The 20,472-nt window shown below is 48.6% G+C and overlaps 1 protein-coding gene across 3 annotated transcripts; it reads right to left on the reverse strand.

Annotated features, from left to right (window-relative positions):
- Positions 1–108: 108 nt before the first annotated feature.
- DGKA (diacylglycerol kinase alpha) lies at positions 109–19,065 on the reverse strand. Of its 3 annotated transcripts, XM_061206152.1 has the most exons (24): positions 18,986–19,065; positions 14,249–14,396; positions 13,755–13,828; positions 13,293–13,425; positions 12,968–13,042; positions 12,462–12,511; positions 12,028–12,102; positions 11,709–11,828; positions 11,481–11,595; positions 10,816–10,904; positions 10,560–10,679; positions 10,266–10,364; positions 10,008–10,091; positions 9,731–9,804; positions 9,349–9,423; positions 8,852–8,937; positions 8,671–8,760; positions 2,334–2,494; positions 1,989–2,053; positions 1,661–1,751; positions 1,181–1,379; positions 947–1,067; positions 695–755; positions 109–420 (listed from the first exon to the last, which is right to left on the reverse strand). In XM_061206152.1, the coding sequence occupies exons 2-24, from the start codon at positions 14,310–14,312 to the stop codon at positions 337–339; spliced, it is 2,205 nt and encodes a 734-aa protein (XP_061062135.1). In that variant the 5' UTR covers positions 14,313–14,396; positions 18,986–19,065; the 3' UTR covers positions 109–336. The 3 variants fall into 3 exon arrangements, with proteins under 3 accessions (XP_061062135.1, XP_061062133.1, XP_061062134.1); XM_061206151.1 differs by lacking the exon at positions 109–420 and having other exon boundaries at positions 455–755; XM_061206150.1 differs by lacking the exons at positions 12,462–12,511; positions 13,293–13,425; positions 13,755–13,828; positions 14,249–14,396; positions 18,986–19,065 and having other exon boundaries at positions 12,968–13,022.
- Positions 19,066–20,472: the final 1,407 nt, after the last annotated feature.

Below are 20,472 nucleotides of genomic sequence, written 5' to 3' on the forward strand. Positions count from 1 at the left end.
ATTTCCTTACTTCTGGGAGAATCTATGTCATTAAAGGAGTGGAGGTATAAAGGAAGGAGGTGTACCACTTACTTAACAGATATCCCAGTGGGAAAAAAAGTCATTTTATTCAGATGAGGCACTTTCAATGTATTGTTTGTGACGTGTGTGTGTATGTGTGTGCACATGTGCATGGGGAATAGTGGAGGTGGTGCAGGATAATAAATACTGTGAGGGTGAAGGAACACTCCCCTGAGCTGGCAGGAGGGTTGGGCAGCAATGTACAGAGCCTAGGGAGTAGAGTCCAGGGACAAGGAGGTGGGTTCAAGGCTGGCTTGGAGGCTGAGATGTCCCCCCTCAGCATAAGAAGCCAAAGAAATTGGAGGAGCGGGGGGGTGGGCCCACGAGCATGGGCATCTGGTTCCTGTGGGTAATCTTGATCTGGAAGGGAAGGAGGCGCATTCAGAGATAAGACCTAGTGCCTTGGGGCTGGAGCAGCAGAGATTTGGGGGAAAATCTGTAGGGTTCAGAGTGGGTTGCCGGGGTCCTAGAGAGGCCATGGTAGGAAGGCCAGGGGCTGAGAAATCAGGATTTGGGAGGAAGGGTGCACAGGGGAACTTCAGGCCTCAGCAGGAAGTAAAGAAGCTGTGGAATGGAAATTTAGGATCCACGGAGCCTGGGGGTTCAGTTTTTGGCAGGCATAGGCAATACTCACTGTACAGGGTGTCTGCATCCAGGGTTCTCCATCAATTTGCATGGGGAGGGTTTTTGTGGTGCTGTGTGAGGTCAAGGCAGATTGGTGGCAATTTCTTTATCAACCGAGTACCAAAACTCTGTTCTTAGGTTGGCCTTGAGACCCTTTGTTACTGAGGAAGATCTGGTACAGTCCCTCCCCACCATTCCCATACCCTTCTGCTTTCCTGGTCCCACTCCTTCCCTCAGAGCCCCCAGCTTGAGTTTTCCTTACTGGAAGGTGATCTCAGAGCACTTGGCTAGCCGATGTCCAGCATTCTTGAGCTTGGTATAGATCTGGCCCATCTCAATTGCACCCTCCAGCCCTACTACTTCCAGCCGCTTGTCGCTTAGGTCTGGGGGGGGTGGGAAGTAGGGAGACAGGTTTTGTAGAAGCAGGGTTCCTCCAAAGAGAGTCACACCTTCTCCTTAGTCCCCCCCACTAAGCTCCCAAGGCTGCTCCTCTTACCTGGTACACAGGTTTTCAGGATATCAGGGTCGGTGATCACTTTGGCTGTAGCACCTAAGGCCTGGTTGATCCCATGGATATCGCTGTGCGGTCTCTTGGTGTCACCCCAGAGATTGGAGCCGCCATGCGTGCTCGGGATGTTCAGCACTGCGATGCCTTCTAGGGACAGGTTGCTCAGATCCAGTGGTTTCCCACAGATCTGAGGGGAGGAGAGCACAGATCCTTGCCTCATGGCATCACGATGGACATGACCGCTCCCTCCACCAGATAACACTGGGAAGACTAGGATTTGGAGGTTTGCAAGAGGTGGAGGGAAGTAGGGACTGGTGTATCTTAAGAACTTGGGAGATCAGGATTAGAGAGCAGGGAGGTCAAAGTATAGGTTCAAGAATATGAGAAGTTCCTGAGGGCTCCTGTGGAGGGAGAAATTAAGATATAAGGGGCTAAAAAGGATGTGGGGTTGGCTCTCATCACGCCCACCTCAACTGTCAAAGATTCCTCCAGCTTTTTGCACGTTGAGAAGATGGATTCAGAAGTGGCAAATTCGAAGTACCATAGCTTGTTCTTCATTCTGTGTCGGTCCCAACACCAGGCCCAGGAGGGAGGGGACAAATTACACAGTGCTGGCAGAGGTGGGCTAAGTGACAGGGAAGGGCATCAACCTCCTAACTACAGTCCCATGGGGAACAGGGAAGCTTGGTTGAGGGGCTTCCTAGAGGTGTCACTGCCTGTCTAAGCACTGAGTCAAACTTGGCCACCATGTGGTCCCTGCCACTGTGTATGCCCACACCCGTCCCATTTTCCTCACCTGCTGTTGAACTTCTCAGGATATTTCTCCCGCATGATGTGAAATCGGTGAGCAATAGAGGCATCCTGGGGAGTCCAGGGTATATGAGATCAGAGGCCGCCTCCTTCCTCAGCACAGAACCCTCTCTCTCTTTAACTCTCCAGTTTGGGAGTGATATGTCCCACATTCTTTTTTTTTTTTTTTTTCATCCCACATTCTTTTCTTGCAACTCACACCACTGTGCCCACTCCTGATTTCCCTGTGTCACAGCTCCTTTACCCTCTACCTTCCTTTTCTGCCCTCCTCCAGCCTCTGCCTGCTTAACCCCCACTTCCTCCCCTCCCCCCCATGCCCCACTCCACTGACCACACCAATGGAGAAGTAGTTATTGATGATTTGAAAGGGGACTGGGTCACTCTTTTCTTCAGTTTGTTGGGGTATCACCTCCACAGACCATCGATCCATGTGTACCACCTTACTCGTCTCTAAATCCTTGAGGATCTTCCCCAGATTCTGTCCCTCATACCCTAAGGATGGTATGAAGACAGGTTAGCACTGAACCCCAGGTCCCAGACGGACCTCCTCTCAGCTCCCAGATCCACAGATTCCCAGGGATCCTCTGCCCTGGTTCTGCAGATCCTCCGAGCCCTAAGCAGTGAAAGGGCAGGAGTGTTCAGTCATGGCTCCCATGGACCAATCTGAAGGTCAGACTCTTACTGACCCTTTTCTCCACACTGTCACTGTCATGGAGGGTGAAAGTTCCCAATGTGTGTGCGCATCTAACAATAACGCCAAAGTTCATTTGGAAGAGTAAAGAAAATAGCCAGGAAAAGGAAAAGTGCTGAAAAAGATAAGTGATGAATGGGAATAATCTCTCTCTTTCTCTGATGCTTCCTCTCCTCATTCTACCAGATAGAACACAGTATAAAGCAAGGGTATCAAAACAGGGTAATAACTGGCACAGTGACTGGAATAAAAAGTTCAATAGTAAAGAACAGAGTGCCCAGAAATAGACTCAAGTATATATGGGGATTTAGTATATCATGACATTTTAAATACATGGGGAAAGATAGATTATTCAGTAAATGGTACTGGATGTAGAAGTCACCCCTTACACTAAAATAAATTCAAGATAGGTCAAAGAATTTAAATGTAAGCAGAATTTGTACTAGCAGAAAACATGAGTGAATGTTTTATAATCTTTGAGCGGAAAAGGCCTTTCTAAAGCATAGTACAAAACTCAGAGCCAAACAAGAAAAAGACTGATAAATACAATTATATGAAAATTAAAAACTTCTGAAATCAAACAGAAGTAAAGCAAATATAACTGGAATTTTCAAAATTGCCACAAAATAAACAGAAATAGTTCTGACAAAAAAATAAATAAAAAGACCTAACCAAGCAAACAAACAACTTCTGTACAGTTAAATAAACACACACCTAAAAAAAAAGACAAAAGACAAACTGGGAAAAAATATCTGCAGCACACATAACAGACTAACTTCTCCAACATTCAAAAAGTGCTTACAAATCACTATATTTAAAAAGTCAGGGGGACTTCCCTGGTGGCGTAGTGGTTAAGAATTCGCCTGCCAATGCAGGGGACACGGGTTTGAGCCCTGGTCCGGGAAGATCCCACATGCCGCGGAGCAACTAAGCCTGGGCACCACAACTATTGAGCCTGAGCTCTTAGCCCACGAGCCACAACTGCTGAGCCCACGCGCCACAACTACTGAAGCCCATGCGCCTAGAGCCTGTGCTCTGCAACAAGAGAAGCCACCGCAATGAGAAGCCCGTGCACCGCAATGAAGAGTGGCCTCTGCTTGCCACAACTAGAGAAAGCCTGCGTGCAGCGACAAACACCCAACACAGCCAAAAATAAATAAATTTAATAAAAAAATAATAATAACATTAAAAAAAAAAAGTCAAGAACTTCCCTGGTGGTCCAGTGGTAAAGAATCCGCCTTCCAATGCAGGGGACACGGGTTCAATCTCTGGTCTGGGAACTAAGATCCCACATGCCACGGGGCAACTAAGCCCGCGCACAACTACTGAGCTCGTGAGCCTCAACTACAGAGCCCACGCGCTCTGGAACCCATGCACCACAGCAAGAGAGAGAAAACCCGCACGCCACAACTAGAGAGAAGCCCATGAGCTTCAACGAGCGCTGAAAGGAAAGATCCCACGTGCCGCAACGAAGACCGGAGGCAGCCAAATAAATAAATAAATATTTTTTTAAAAGTCAGTAGAAAAATGGGCAAATAACTCAAGCCAATCACAGAAGAAATACAAATGGCCAATATTCATATTAAAGATGCTCAATATTACTAATAGTTAAAAGAATTGTAAATTAAAATTGTAAATTAGTTAACTTTTTGTGCCTATCAGATTGACAAACTATGAAGAGACTGAGAAAACCAAATGCTAATGGGATTATGAATAAACTGGCACTCTCATTTGCCGTTAGTTGGAGCATAAATTGGTATTTCATTTTTGGAAGACAATTTGGCAACTTTTATCAAAATGTTATCAAATTTTATCAAAACATATTCTCTGACACAGCAATTCCACTTTTAGGAATTTCTCCTACGGAAACAAAAATCCACAGAAATGGATGTATAAGGATTTTTGCTGAGGTACTCTGTAAAACAGCAAAAAACTGGAAACAATCTAAATGTCCACCAGGAGGGGAAGGTTTTATAAATTATGCCAAATCCATGCTATGAAATAATGTGCAGCTACTGAAATCAGAATGAAATCTCTATGTAGTATCATGGAAAGTTCTCCAAGACATATTCAATGAAAAAAGAAGTCCCAGGACAATGTGTATAGTATAATCCCATTTATGTTCGTTTAAAAGTTATGTGTGTGTGTGAAACAGAAAAATGAGTGCAAATAGGAAACAGTAGTTATCTCTGGGGAGGAACGTGGAATTTGGTGAGGGGGTAGGGAAGAGGAAACCTGTATGTGAAGACTCACACATTTTACTTTTTAAAACCTTTCACAGTGAAAATGTACTGATGCATTACTTGTGTAATTTTTTAAAACTAAAATAACTAGTAAAATGTTTATACTCTTTGAGCCAGCAATTCCACTTGTAGAAATCTCTTCTAGAGAAATTCTCACATCTGTGTGCAGAGATAGACTGCAGTATGGTGTGTAATAAAAAACTGAATGCTACCCAAATGTATATCAATATGGGACTAGTTAGGGAATTCCCTGGAGGTCCAGTGATTAAGACTCCACGCTTCCACTGCAGGGGGCACGGATTCAATTCCTGGCTGGGGAACTAAAATCCCACATTCCGCGTGGTGCAGCAAAAAAAAAAGAAAAGAAAAAAAAAAGTCTTCACTTCCTCACATTCCATCAATGGTTCAACCCACTATAATTTGCCTTTCTCCATACGACCCTGCTGAAACTCTTTTGGCAAAGATTGCCAATGATTCCTGCCAAAACCAATAGTATATCTTTAGCTCTCATTTTAACACATGAAACTCCTCACTCAGCCTCTAAAATACCACTAAAGTTACAGAGGACCTGCTCTGTTTTTTCTTAGTCTCTGTGGTAAGCAAAACAACGGCCTTTCAGAGATGTGCACAACCTAATCTCCAGAATCTGTGCATATGTTGCTTTAAATGGCAAAAGAGACTTTGCAGATGTGATTAAATTAAGGATTTTAAGATGAGGAGATTATCCTGGATTATCTGGCTGGGCCCTATGTAATCACAGGGCTCCTAATAAGTGAAAGAAGGCTACAAGAGAGAAGAGTCATGGAAGGAGATTTGACAACGGAAGCAGAGCTTGGAAGGATAACATTGCTGGTTGGAAGGGGGGGATATGAGCCAAGCAATGCAGGCAGCCTCTAGTAACTGGAAAAGACAAGGCAACGGATTCTCCCCGAGAGCCTCCAGAAAAAATACAGCCCTGCCAACATCTTGATTTTAGCGCAGTGGAAACGATTTTGGATTTGTGCCCTCAAGAACTGTTAAGATAATACATCCGTGTTGTTTTAAGGCACCATGGTGATTTGTCACAGCAGCAAGAGGACACTAATACAGACTCCTTTAATAATTAATCTTCTTCTGTTCAACCCCTAAATAGGGTGTTTACCAGGATCTGGCTGTCCTTATCCACTTTCTCTTCTTACCTCTTTCCCTGGGTAACTCATCTACTCTGAGGATGTCAATTACCTCCTAGGAGATGACTCTCAAACACATATCTTCAGTCCTGACTTCTCTCCTAAATTCTTAACATCAATTTCTGACTACCCACCACACATCTCCACCTAGGTGCTCCACTGATACCTTAACTCAATACATCCAAAACCGAATCTATCTTTCTTCCTTAAACTGGTCCTCCTCCTATATTCCCTATTTTTTTTAAAATTTATTTATTTTATTTATTTATTTTTGGTTGAGTTGGGTCTTCATTGCTGTACGCGGGCTTTCTCTAGTTGTGGCGAGCGAGGGCTACTCTTCGTTGCAGTGCGTCGGCTTCTCATTGCGGTGGCTTCTCTTGTTGCAGAGCATGGGCTCTAGGCCCGCAGGCTTCAGTAGTTGTGGCACGGGGGCTCAATAGTTGTGGCTCACAGGCTCTAGAGTGCAGGCTCTGTAGTTGTGGTGAACGGGCTTAGTTGCTCCACAGCATGTGGGATCTTCCCGGACCAGGGATCGAACCCGTGTCCCCTGCATTGGCAGGCGGATTCTCAACCACTGTGCCACCAGGGAAGCCCTATATTCCCTATTTTAATAAATGGTATCCCCATCTGCTCAGTCCACAAACCTAGAAAATGTCTTAGACTTGTCTTTACGTCTTCCTCCACAATCCATTAGTTACCAAGTATTGTGGCTTCTACCCCATGACTCCACTGGTGCTGCCTTTGCTTTTGTGCTCATCATCTCTTGACTAGACTATTGCAATTGAGGTCCTGCCTTCTTCCTCCAATCCATCCTCCACAGAGCTCCCATAGCGGTATTCTTTCCATTGATCCCCCTTCGAATCTTAGGATTTTTTTCAATATCAACACAAGTTTTCATTAGTGCTGTATTTATATCATTATTTTAATGATTCAGATGGAATTAGCAGAAACTGCTATGAGAGTCTCATTTGCAAAACACAAAGTGAAGACTCAAAGTTCATGATTTCAAAGTGTCTAATACTGTTAATGAAAACAAAGTCAGATGTTGAGGATTTAAGCATGGCCCCCCCCAAAATGGTCACATGTTTACATACAAGATTTAAATTATATTATGCAGAGATATTTCTCCTTTCTGGAATAATATTTTATATAAAAAGTAATTTTTATTATATACAAACTATAATTTATATATATAAAGTATTATATATGCATACACACACACACACACACACACACACCTATTTTTTCTTTTAGTTACATCTTTCATGAGTTCCAGAGCTCCCCATGGTTCAGGGATTGCACGTTCAAATGCCTCAGAAGCTAGAAACGTAAAGTGAATGAGTGGCAGGGAGGTGAGAGGATTGTGTTGAATTGAAGAATACATGACCCACTTCTTAGAAATAACCAAGGTCAAAAAAATTCAAAACACTGCAAGACAAACAGTACAAAACACTACACATCATTTCTGTGGGCTGTCAGTTTTCAAACTCTGGCAGGATGAAGTTAAAAACTCCTCACCACAGCATTCATGACCCTCCATTATCTGGACCCTGCTCAATTCAGTCCTCCCTCTTCTCATTGCCCACTGTGCACCCTATGTCCCAGTCACAATGAACGACTCGCTTTCCAAAATGCACCACCATGTTGTTTGGTGACTCCTCTGGCCTTACACAACTTCTTCCACTGAGAATACTTTTTGCTCTCCTTCGCAGCCTCCTATTCCATAATCTCCTGTGAGATCTCAGAGCTGGACTCTGAATCCAAGAGCCTCAATTCCAAGACAACTTCCTCAATTCCAAGACAATTTCAATCTGCCCCACACTGACCTCTCTATTTACCGATTACATCTCTCAAACTTTCTCTTTGAAGGGAAAAAGAGACTAGAAATGGGAGAGCAGTTAGGAGACTGTTGCAATAGACATGGGAAAAATTATGAATGAATGAATGACCCCTGATTACAGCTGACCCTTGAATAACGTGGGGGTTAATCCGCGTATAACTTATAGTTGGCCCTCCATATCCACTGTTTCTCCACATCTGCGGATTCAACCAACCATGGACTGTGTAGTCCTGTAGTATTTACTACTGAAAAATATCCTCAATAAGTGGACCGGCGCAGTTCAAGACCATGCTGTTCAAGGGTCAAGTGTAATTGGTTAAATAAATGAATGAATCATGGCCAAGCTCCCTGCTAGCTCCATCACTCAGCAACTGGCTTAGCTCTTATACAACCTTCCTTATTCCCACATTGTCCTCTCTACCCCATATTCTTTGATTCTGAGCCCTAAGACTTGGGAGAAACAGAAGGATATTTTTAGGTTTATAGGGAAGAGGACTGTCACCCTTGACCCTTCTAGGTTCAGACTGTCATCCTTGACCCTTCAGGTCTTTGCTTCTTCCAGAGCTCTCTTCCTTTGGGACAATCCACTTTGGGACCCACCCATCTGTGCCTCTCTTTTCCGCCAAGGCTTTTTCTTCACCAGATGCCTAAATGCCTTCTCTGTGTGCCTTTCCCTACCTACCCAACTCCCCCATTCCCCAGGAAAACAATTTCTAACCACTTACCTCCTCCCCATCTTAGGCAACGAGCCAGATCATTTCCAGTGCCCAGGGGCAACACAGCAACAGGAGGCACAACAGGCAAGTTGGCTTTGTCTGTGGAGGCAGGTAAAGAGACGGATGAAGGGAGTTAGCTCTGGAAGGCCACTGCCCCTGGGCCCAGCCCGGAGCCGCTCCCTGCACTGACCAATGGTCTCTAGAATCCAGCCTACTGTGCCATCTCCGCCACACACCAAAATCCGGTAATCAGGAACATCTCTGAAGAATCTGAGCCTGAGACAAAAGGTGAGAGAGAAGATGAGGAAGGATAACTGGACTGAGGCTACCCAACTCTTGGACAGGCAGAGTAAGTACTTCTTGTCTCTCATTCCTTATAACACCCTTCCCCTTTGTCAAACGACTTGTTTCTATTAAGGGCAGAGAAAAGGTACAATGGGGAAATCTTATAGCCACTCCTTAGTGGTGAGGGAGAAATTGGTATCTCCATTCTTTGAGAGCAGAACAGAGATGAGCTGGAGAATTCAGAGGTAGGGATACCCAGCAAAAGCAGCATTCTGAAGTCTGGTTTCTTGGGCTTCCCCTGGCCCTCCCCTCCCAACAGGCGCTCTTTCCTGCTCTCTTCCAACATACACAGATAGGCAGACACACACAAACCCTGCGATACAGCCCCTAACCTATACTCACCCTGGCTCGGGACCATCCTTTAGGAGGTTAAACACCTGTCGAGGGTTTAGTAGATACTGGAATTTCCAAAGCACCCTGTGTGGGGAAAAAGGAAAGCTCATGGCAGGGCATGGCATGGATATTCTGTACTCCACTCTCTCTCTCTCTCTTTTTTTTTTTTTGGCTGTGCCGCGCAGCATGCAGGATCTTAGTTTCCCCACCAGGGATGGAACCCCCGCCCCCTGCAGTGGAAGCATGGCGTCCTAACCATTGGACCGCCAGGGAAGTCCCTGTACTCCACTCTCTTGATGTCCTCAAGGTATGTCCCCTGCATACACACAGATTCCCAGCCTCTGTCCATCTTCCCTCTCTATTTTACAAGACCTAGTAGAGCTCTCCTCACCTCTCCCCTTGCTTCCCACCACTCTTGGGGTTGACAAAGACCAGAAGTGGGTGGGTGTTAGAAACAGGGTCAATCTGCATTGAGGGAAGAAAACAAGGATAAGGAAAGCAGGATTTTGTCAGAGTTAAGATGGGCCCCGGAGACAGGAGCAGAGGGCTGGCATTTCCCCCAGGCGGCTTTCCCCTCCCTCAGGGAGCAGGAACCAGTCCCCAGGTTTCCCACTTCACTCCCTCCCATGAGGTCCCCACCATTAAGCCCAAGCCTCTCAGCCCTGTACCCGCAGTGCCTCAGAGGTGCTCAAATTTAAATCATCCACGGTCTTCTGGTTTGTTTTGCTAATTTTACGCTCCTGTCCAGAGGCCTAGGAAGGGAAGGAGGCAGAAGGAAGGAAAACTGGATTGTGTGAATCCATAAACAGATGAGAGTCTGACTTAAATCCTAAAAATATAGGCTCTCTGCTCTAAATGGCATTGTGTGCGTGTGTGAATTGGGGAAGCACTCCTGTCCCCTCCCAGCCGCTGTCCAGGGGTCTCACAAGGACGCTGGGATAGATGGAAGATGGACGCAGGATGTGATCGCGGAGCAGCCCACAGTCACACTCATGGCCCATGGCTGGCAGGCAGTCGTCATGGATCTGAAAGACAAGGCAGGCACGGAGAGATTGTGGAGGGAACCCCGTCACCTCTCAGCTTGGGGTCTGCTACTGCAAGAGAGCCCTTGGGAGTAGGGCAACCAAGGCTGTAAGGGAGATGTGCCGGAGGGGGCCGGCGGAGAGGGCAGCTTAGGGAGGGGCCCAAAGCAAGGCTGGAGGGATAGCTCCCGGACTGACCTCTAGGTGGCACCACACACAATGCAGCCCAACCAGACTGTGGTAGATCCGGATCTTTTTCTGACAGCGGTCGCAGCGTCCGGATTCACAGCCTCCTCGCACCCACACATGTGATTGGACCTTGGGGAGAAAGGCAAACTCTTGTCTGAGAGGGTCTGAGCAGGGATTCGGGGAAGGCCTGAGGGCAGCAATGGGCCAAGAGCCAGGACCAGGGCCAGGATGCTGGTGGTGATCCGGTGGGCATGGGGTCACTCACACCAATGTCCTTCCGAGACTTCGCATAGGTGCTGACTTCACAGGGCAGGGCCTTCATGGCACACTGGTCGTGAACGACGTATTTACAGACTGGGCAAGAGTGAAGAAGGTCAGAGGCTTAGCTGCAGCCCCTCCCCCTATTTCTTCCTTACCTGGAGGTGAGACAGCATCACGCACTGAAACATGGCATATAACCCCTTGCTGTGAGGGTGTGGTACAGAACTGAAGTTTGGGCTGGGGGCTCACCTCCAAGACCTGTGCCTTTTGCTCACTCTTCCCCCTAAAAGAGCAATTGCTACCGCATGCCCAACCCCACTCCATTCATGTGTCAGGAACTGAGCTGGATGATGTAAAGGAGGCCCAGATATAACAGCAACAATAACAACAACAATAATAATAGCTAATTTTTATTGCAGACTTAATAGTATGTACATGCACTACATGAAGCACCTTTCTTGCATCAACTTATTTAATGCTCACAATTACCTCATTCTCAGTTGAAGAAACTAAGACTGAAAGAAGTTATGTGGCTTTCCCAAGGTCACAAAACCAGTCACTGGCAGAGCCCAGGATTCAAAGCCAGGTCTCTCTAAGTTCAGAGCGCCGTGCTCCCACAGATAGCTGGGCTGCCCTTCTGTTCCCACACTCCCAGGCCCCATCACTCACGGTTACAGCTCAGCCCCTGTTTGCCAAGACCAATGCTCGACTCGCACAGGTTGCAGTAGACTGGTCGGGGGAACCTCTTGGGTCTCCACATGTGCTGCCCATTGTCCTTCAGGGTCTGGGAGGGCACAGCAGATGCTGGGGAATGTCTAAGCCCTTAGAGTGCCAACCTCTGGCAAGTACAACCCAAGGCAACTGTTTTACCCATCCTCACAAGTCTCTCCTACTCACCATCTCCAGACCCAGTAGCACTAGCAGTGGCACGGTGGTGGCCCCAGCCCGGAGCCACTCAGCTAGGGAGACAGAGCCACTGCCATCATAGTCAATCTCTTTCATCATCTCCTGAAGAATCTGAGCAGAGAATGTGGGGAGGTGGACTTCTGCTGTGAGTAACCCCTCAGATCTGACACTTCTCCACTGCCCCCTAGGACAGCCAGCCTAGCCATCCTAGCCAAGGGCACCAGGCTGCCTGTCAGAGATGGGGTGAGGTAGATAAAGGTCTCACTAGGGAGCAGGTACAACAAGGGACATGCAGGAAGAATTGCCTTACCGGCCTCAGCTCAGACACCTCCCAATCCAGGTATTCAGCCACTCGCATCATCTGTATGATGATTTTGTCCACTTCCTGAGGGCCGAGAGGGTAAGAGCCACAGCCATATCCTGCCTCACTACCACCATCCAAACCCTCCTCTAGAAATCAGGGTTCCTGAGTTCCACCCACAGACCCCCTCTCATTCTCAGGTGTCTCTGCCAAGTAAATGAATGTCTATGTGTCTGTGTTTGCAAGGGAGCCCCCAAGTCGTGTCTCCAGCATCCTCTTTTAGGGGTCAAGAGCTTGGGACCTACTCCCAGATTTAGTCCTAGAGGACTCAGCTTCTCCCTCTAGCTTCCTCTGCTTCCTAAGATCCTGGAAGAGTTGGGACAGGTGGGCACAGACAAATGGACACATATTCCCTTGCCCAGCATACAGGTCCCCCAACTCACTGAGCTGTCCAGGATCCCATTTCTGTCCGTGTCGTACAGCTTGAAGGTGACTGTGGGGTGTTTTAGGGGGCCAGGGTCAGTTTGTGAGGGATACCCAAAGAATTCATAACAGAATACAGGGGAAACAAAGAGATAAGGAGAGACTTTTTGGATGAAGAGCCCAGGACGTGGGGCTGGGAATGAGATGGGAGACAAAAAGGGAGGGGAAACAGGTCTGGATTCCACCCTTGGTGAACCTGATAGGTGAGACAGTACACACCTCCCACATCCCATCCCGGGTCCCCCACATGAAAATATACAAGACGTGGGAACTAGGGTGACTATGGTGGATGGCGTTAGGTATAAGGCGTCTGGGGAAACAGAGGAAATGGGTCCATGCTCTGGCCCCACCTTTGTCTGGCCTGTCAGCCTTTAGGAATCCTGAAAAAATGAGGGAAGGAAGGCTGGGGAGTACCCTCTCTCCCTTCACCTTTCCTTCCCTCTCCCAGTCCAGAATGGTAACTCACACTCTAGCTTGTCTTCTGGCCGGCCACCCTCCAGAAGGGAAAAGTAGCAGGAGACATCACTGAGACACACCACATCTGGTTACAGAAAGTACAGCAGATCTGAGGTTGGGGCTCCCTCCAGTCTGGCTCTTCTCTTTTCCTTTGTTCCAACTCTTCCCTTTAACTTTCCTCCCTCTGGCTCCTAGGCAAGCCTGGCTACCCTCTACCTCCCCCTCCCACCACCCTGCCCCCAACATGTGACTCAATTCAACTCTCACCCCAAAACCCACACTTAATTTGACTTTTCTTCAGGAGGCCCAGCCCAGTCCCACCTACGTGACCATACCTTCTTTTACAGTCTCTTCTAAGCAGTAACTAGTCTGGAAGGATTGAAACAGTGCCAGGCTTAGGGGACTGGGAACATTATCCACTTCCAGATAGATTTTCAGGAATTGCTGGAATCCTTCATACCCAATGGCCTATGATGAGAGCAAGCATTACCCTGGGGAGATCTGCAGGATGGGAGTTGGGGACTGAATCGGGAGTGGTGGGGACAGTGACAGTAAGTGCAGGGTTGAGAAGCATCCAAGGCAGGAGTATGGTTTATTGGGCTAAGTCCTGAGTTACTAGAATCTCTTGTTTTGTCCTAAAGCAATAGTTGCAGTAACAATGGATGCTGGGGAATCTGGAGAGAGGATAGCAAGAGTTGGGCCCAGAATAATCCCTGGAAGTTGGGCATCCCAATGGAGTAGCAAAAACAAAGGTGGGAGGAGTTGGTGAAGGAGAGGATTTCCCAGCTGCCACTCACATCTCCTTGGAGATATTCAGCCATTTCACCATCCTCAAAGAGCTTTAGGACATCACTGACCTTTTTGGTGGAGTCTAGCATGTGAAGAGAGTGAAGACAGCATTAGTCTGGTTCAGCTCTCCCTGCCCTCTGCCACAGTCCCACCCAGACATCCAACAGGAAAGAAGATTCCAGTGAGATGAAAAAGAAATTCTAAGAAGAAATACAGAAGTACAGAGAGAAAAACATTTCAGATCCTCCAAAGTGGTTGCCCTCTTTATTTCTCTTCTCTGAGATTTGGTGCAGGCAGTCAAGATTCAGAGAAGGTGGGAGGAGAGCTCAGACCACGGGCATCTTCCTATTTCCCTCCCCTCCTGCTCCCAGCCAGGCATATCTCAGGAGCATCCTGTCTCAAGGCCACTGGGGAAAAGAGGGGGAACTGGGGGGAATGAGGAGGAGGAGGTATTGTCTAAGGGTAAGGTCTCCAGGACTGAATGACTGAGAGGAAGACTCACATTCCATGTATTTTTGCAGCTGGGCAAAATCACTGGGGCTTATTAGGCCCCTCTCCTTGGCCATCTTTCTTTTTTTCTTAAGGATGGACACGAAGGCAGCTTGGTAGTAGTACTTCTGGCTCCTGGAACTCTGCTTCCAAGGGTAGCTCTGGAGGAAGATGACAAGAGCATGTGGCAGGACTGGCCAGCTGTCTGGGTCTCTTTGCTTCTGTATACTCTGTTCATTTTCCACTCCTACTACTATTTCTGTTCTTTTCTTGTCTCTGAGTCCCTCCCTAAGTCTCTTCCTTTCCCTGTGTTCCTCTCCTCTGTGTCTCTATCTCTCCCTGACAGTGTCTGTCCTCTGTCTCTGTTTCTCTGACTCATCCCTGACTTTCTCTCCAACATTTCCGTATCCTTCTCCAGCTCTCTGATTTCTTCCCCAATCTGTCTTGATTCATCTCTGACCATCCCTCACCTCCCTCCCCCCCACCCCTCTTTCCCAGGCTATACGCGTCTCTGTGAGAGTGTCCCTCGCCTGCTCCTACCTTTTCTCCCTCCACCCCCAATCTCTGCAGTCTCTGCCGGGCCTGCGCTCTGTCCTATCTCCCTTCTCATCCCGCAGCCCCGGCCCTCCGGTGGTTCTCACTGAGATGGCGGCACGCCTCCCGGGCCACGACCCCATCTTGCTCCGCCTCCAGCCCTGGTCCCCAGCCCCGCTCAGCTACCACTCCCAGAGCCACCCACGCCCCGCAACGACCTCTAGCGCTTCTGACGCGCGCGACACAGAACCAGCTCTAGCCGGGTCCCCAGCCCCGGCCCCGCCTCGTCTGTGTCCCGCAGCGCTCCACTGGGGAAGGGCGGGACCCAGGCACGAGAGATTGGGGAGAAGGTAGGGGAAGAAGGCTCTGAGCATCTGCCTGGCTTCTCAGCTCCAGGAGGGTTGTGCTGAGTGCGGGAGCCTTCCTTCCACCCTGCTAGGTTAGCAGTGTTTAGGGAGCCCCAACTTTCAGCTATGGGACCCAGGGACCAAGGAGGAGCCATCACGTGGATCATGCTGACCACTGACCCAGGGGCCAAGCTGCAGAGGGCAACTTGCCTTGAGGATTCAATAACAGCAATAACAATATCTTACATGAGCACAGTACAACACCACTTTGGAGTCAAACAAAACTGGGGTTAGTCATATCTGGGTTCCATTCTTAGCTGTGTTACCACTGTGTGACTTGGGCAAAGTACAGCTATAAAATGGCAGAATGATACCTATCTTTCACAGTTGTGAGGATTAAGTCAAATAATGTATGAAAAGTACCTAGTATAACACCTGGCATATAGAGGGCCTACAAAGAATGGTAGTTATTGTATTAACAAGTAAAATCAAATTCTATGAGATAGGAAATTATTGGTACAGCCATTCTACAGGTGAAGAAATGGGAGCTCAAAGAGGTTGGGACTTCCCAAGGCAGGTGACAAGTGGAGGAGCCAAGGCTCCAACCCAAGAACTTCGTGGTGCAACCCCCTCTCCCACGGCCTCTCTGTCCTCCTCTTGTTCCACTCTCCCCTTCACACACTGCCTTCTAGTCTCACTGCCCTCCTTTCTGTTCCTCAAACATGCCAAGTTCTTCCCTGCTCAGGGCCATGAGACTTACTGTTCTGTCTGCCTGGACCACCCTTCCCCACTCTTGGCAGAGCTGACTTCTTGCCTAAGTTGAAATGTCAGCTCCTCCAAGAGACCTTCCCTGATCATTCTGTCCTAAGGTAGCCCCCCCTCCTTTGCATAGCATCCTCCTTTGTTTCCTTCATAGAACTTATCACAACTGGAGATTATCTTGCCCAATTATTTGCTTCTTTGTTTACTGTTTGTCTTTTCCTACCAAAATGTAAGTTCCACAGGGCAGGAACTTATCAGTCTTATTCACCACTGTATCCCCAATACCTAATCCCCATCATGTTATAAGTGCTCCATACTGGTTGTACAAATAGTTGTATAAAGCTAGGGAGTCATATATGAGGACTCTTAATCCAAACACGGTTAAATGGGATGCCAGAGTATCCATCTGGACAGTGAGGGGAACATGAGACAATGTGGACCACATAGAGTAGGTGCTAAATGAATATTTGTTAAATGAATGAATGATGCTAAAAAGCACTTATTGTGGTACTCCATCCAAGGCCCTGACCTTCTGTCTCCCCTCTGCCCACTTATTTAGGGTGGTTGGGGCAGGCTTAAGGAGGCAGTTAGGGTCTAATAGAATTTCTTTTCTGATGGTGCAAGAAACTTCTTTGTAACCTCTGCCCTTGGGACATCTCTGCCACTCACCTCCATGTATAGCATTCTTGTTCTGGAGGCTCTCTGGGAACACTTAGAAGGGGGTTCTGAGACACTAATATTGTGGAGAAAGGACTCCACCCATCTGGCCCTTTCAATGACTATAATCTAACTTCTCCTGCCAACAGATCTAATGAACACATAATAGTCTTATGGCTAATGGGGCCTGTAAGGCTTAATTAGCCTCTCTGATTACCCCTGGGGATTCTTAGATGGCTCCAAGGTTCTAGGAAATGGAATCTGAGAAAGTGACAGGGAGAGAGCAAACAATAGACAAACAGGAGAGAAGACAGAAGACTTCTCTCTTGCCTGTCTTTTCACAAGCCCCCCCCTGTCTTACATGTAGTATATAGTAGAAGTTAAAAGAATGGACTTTTGAATTAGATAGGCTTGGATTAGAATTCTAGCTCTTGGGACTTCCCTGGCGTTCCAGTGGTTAAGACTCCGCGCTTCCAATGCAAGGGGCGTGGGTTCGATCACTGGTCAGGGAACTAAGATTCCACATGCCACGCAGCGTGGCCAAAAAGAAAAAAGAATTCTAGCTCTTGGGTGAGTTATTTCATCTCCCTGAACCTGTTTCCTTATCAGTAAAATGGTTACCTGGAGAAATCAGTCACCATGGGAGGGTTAAATAAGGTAATACATGCAATATACTTAGCAAACTGCATGGCACAGAGAAAGAACTCAATAAACATTAGCTATTATTATTATTGTTATTATTATTATACAAGGGTGGTACCTAGAGAAACATATCTGGAGAGTAGGAAAAATAATGCCTTGGACCCCGGATGGCATAAATTCTAGGAACTCCCAGCAGCAGTGAAGCCCAAGTTGTATACCTTCCCACTTGTGTCATGTCTCAGGCACAGGCATGTAATATCAGGATCCTGCATTTTGCCTCTGGGAGGGTGAGCAGGTGGCCATAGAAACTAGACTATCAGGGTCCAAGGACACCCCTGGGCTGGGACCTTAGACATAAAGGCTCCTGGGATTTTTTCAGTTGTCTAGGGCCTTAAAAGTCTGGAACAAGTCCAATTTTGTCCTGCTCCATCCCAGCCCCGAGGCTATAACCTGGGCTAGTCCAGGCGAAGGCTAGGGCTGGGAGGGTGGGGTCTGCTGCCCAACCCGACAGCTATTTGTGACTCACCCTTCCCCTCCCTCCTCTGGTTTCCCTGCCTGTCCCTACCAACTTGGGGTGAGAAAGTAAGAAGTTGACTTGGAGGGAGAGAATCCTAGAACGTCCTCAGAGCTGGGAGGCACCAACTCTCTTATTTTACAGAGGAAGAAACTGAGGCCCAGATAGAGAGCCACTCTCTCAGGGTCACACCCAGACTCTAGACACAGTGTCCTTAGTCCATTCCATTAAATCTTAGTGTCTCTGGTCTTCTAGATCTCATTTTAAACATTAAGTACTAAAATTGCTGGTAACTGAGAGATAACTATGATTTCCAAAGCCAGTGCTAACATTTAAAGTTTCCTTTTTCACATCAACACTCATTGCTCACATTCCAAGTCATGTAGGTTTACCATTACCCAAGAATCAGCTATGCCCCCAGAACACTCAGGCTGACCCAGCAAGGAACCCCAAGGGGCAGGCACTCCCTTCTGAGGGCCCAGACCTGATTACCCGGACTTCTGAATCCCTTAACCACACCAGGGCTTGCATCTTCCTCCTCTTTCTGAAGACTGAGGGAGGGTCTCTTCCTTCCTGCCCATCCCTGCTACCAGTCAGTGGCCCCTGAGAGGGAATCATTTGGCTTGAAGCCTTAATATTTGTTAAGCCTCCACAAACATCGCAGATGGTAGTGTTGCCTGATTAAGAGGGTGGTGTTTTTGTGTGTGTGTGTGTGTGGGTGTCACTGTGCAGTACAGGAGGAAGTTACGATGTTGGCACGCTTGGGGGATGTGGGCTCATACGGTTAAGAGGTTGAGGAGATGCCCAGCAATATTTGCATTTCTTCCTCAGTAAAGCTCATTTCCCCCATTGAAAGGTGAAAAGTGGGATTCAGACCCAGGTAGTTTCAGAAACTTCCCGGTGACAGGTGTGGAAAGGAGAGGTGTGGGAAGTTGGGGACCAGGAGGCCAAACAAGAACACTTCTCCACCCGTGCAGCGCTGTGCAGGTTCCAAAATGGACTTTCCTCCGACTCGGGTCCCCAGGAGCCAGCTTCAGCATCCGTCCGAGTGATCGGGACAGATGGAGGGCAAGGTCTGGGGGAAACACTGCTTACGGGGTTCTGGGCCAGCCCTCCCGCTGCCCCCCGCTCCTGGCGCAAACCCTTCTAGCTACCCGCTCCAGCTGTCACGCTTCCTCCTTCTCGGCCCAGCAGCCCTACCCTAGCCCGTGGGGCGTCCCCTCCCGCGGCCCCCGCCCCGGCCTGCTCCGGTGCGAGAGGGCGGTAGGCGGCAGGGGGCTCGCGGGGTCTCTACCTTGCCTGCGGAGGGCGCGCGGTCGGAGCTGGAGCGCCGGCGCGGGAGCTGGAGCCCGAGCTGGGCTGGAGGGGACGGGCCAGGCAGACGCCGCCGCCGCGGGGCCGCCCCGCTCCTGACGACACAGCTGCCCGCCCCCCACCCCAGAAGGCCCGCCCGCCGGCGCCCGCGCCCGGCGCCGGGCGCCCCCAACTCTACAAACTTCTAGTTCACCAGACCTGATTATCTCCAGGGCTCTGGTCTGTGCCACTTTCTCCACATTCCTGCGCAGCTCATCTTCCCGCCCCGGTAACAGCTCTGTTTCTGTCTTTCCAATCCCTTCTTTCCAATGCCTCACAGCCTCTCCCCGCATCCCAACCCTGGGAGGCCAAGGTAGGGGGCGGGGCCGCTGATGAGACAGCTTGGCTGTTGCCCACCCAACTTCTCACCCTCTCCTAACTGCTGCCATCAGGGGACTTCCCTTCCCAACTCCTTTCCATCCATCCACCGTGGATTGAATTCACACTCAGGAGGTTCCGCAGGAGCAAGGCCAGAGTTCCAGACTGCACATCCTAAGACCAAACACCTCCCTGCCACCATGGGCTCCACACTGCTTGACACTGCTTGAGAGAATCTGCCCACCTGTGCCTCCAGGTTCCTCACCTCCGTTAAACCCAAACCCCAGGTGCCTCAGATTTGTTTTCCGCAGGCTAAGGACACCTCCTTCTCTCAAGACTCAGATTCTTCCCTTAAGTCTGGGGTTGTGATTCAGGTGCAAAGAGCATTCTGGTCTGAGTCCACCCTTTCTCCATGCCCTAACCCTCCCACTTTACCTGCTGGCCTTGGCAGGTGCTGTGCAAGGCCCTGGCCAAAAGTCGGGGTGAAAGGAGATCCTTTCAGCTTCTCCTGTCTGGAATCTGTTTGGAGTTAAGGTTCTTGGGGCAGCATGGATTGTGGTGAGGCTGGTAGAGCAAGGGAGAGAGACTGAGGCCTAGGGACTTACTGGTAGGAACTGAAGACCCAGGCATCGTGCTCCCTGGCCCCGCCCCAACTCTGTCTAACCCCCTCCTACCCTTCATTGAAGTAGGGCACAGTAACAAAGGCTTGAGTTCCTGGAATCTTCCCTCATACACCTGGTGGTGGAGAGGGGGAGGGAGAGCTCTGATTGGAAGGGTGTATGTGGGTGTTGTGTGTATGTTGTACGTGTATACACATACAAACACAAATGTAATATATACATACTTTTGGTGGAGGTTGGAGAGGAGAAGGAATGAATACACGAGGCCCTCTAGTGGAAACAGAGGGGTCTAAGCAGTTCTTGACTGTTTTGAGACTTGTTGGAAGAGAATCCTCCATTTTTATCAGAAATATAGCTTCTGAGTAATAGGGTTTGGAGTATCGTTGTTGCATGTGAACTGGAGATCTGAGGCAGCGGTTGGAGAGGACCTGTCTCTCTGCTCCTGTCTCCCCTCTAATCTTAAAAAGACAAGGACACTCCCCATCCTTCA

The sequence above is a fragment of the Eubalaena glacialis genome, chromosome 11 (genome assembly GCF_028564815.1).
Source record: "Eubalaena glacialis isolate mEubGla1 chromosome 11, mEubGla1.1.hap2.+ XY, whole genome shotgun sequence".
Lineage (NCBI taxonomy): Eukaryota > Metazoa > Chordata > Mammalia > Artiodactyla > Balaenidae > Eubalaena > Eubalaena glacialis.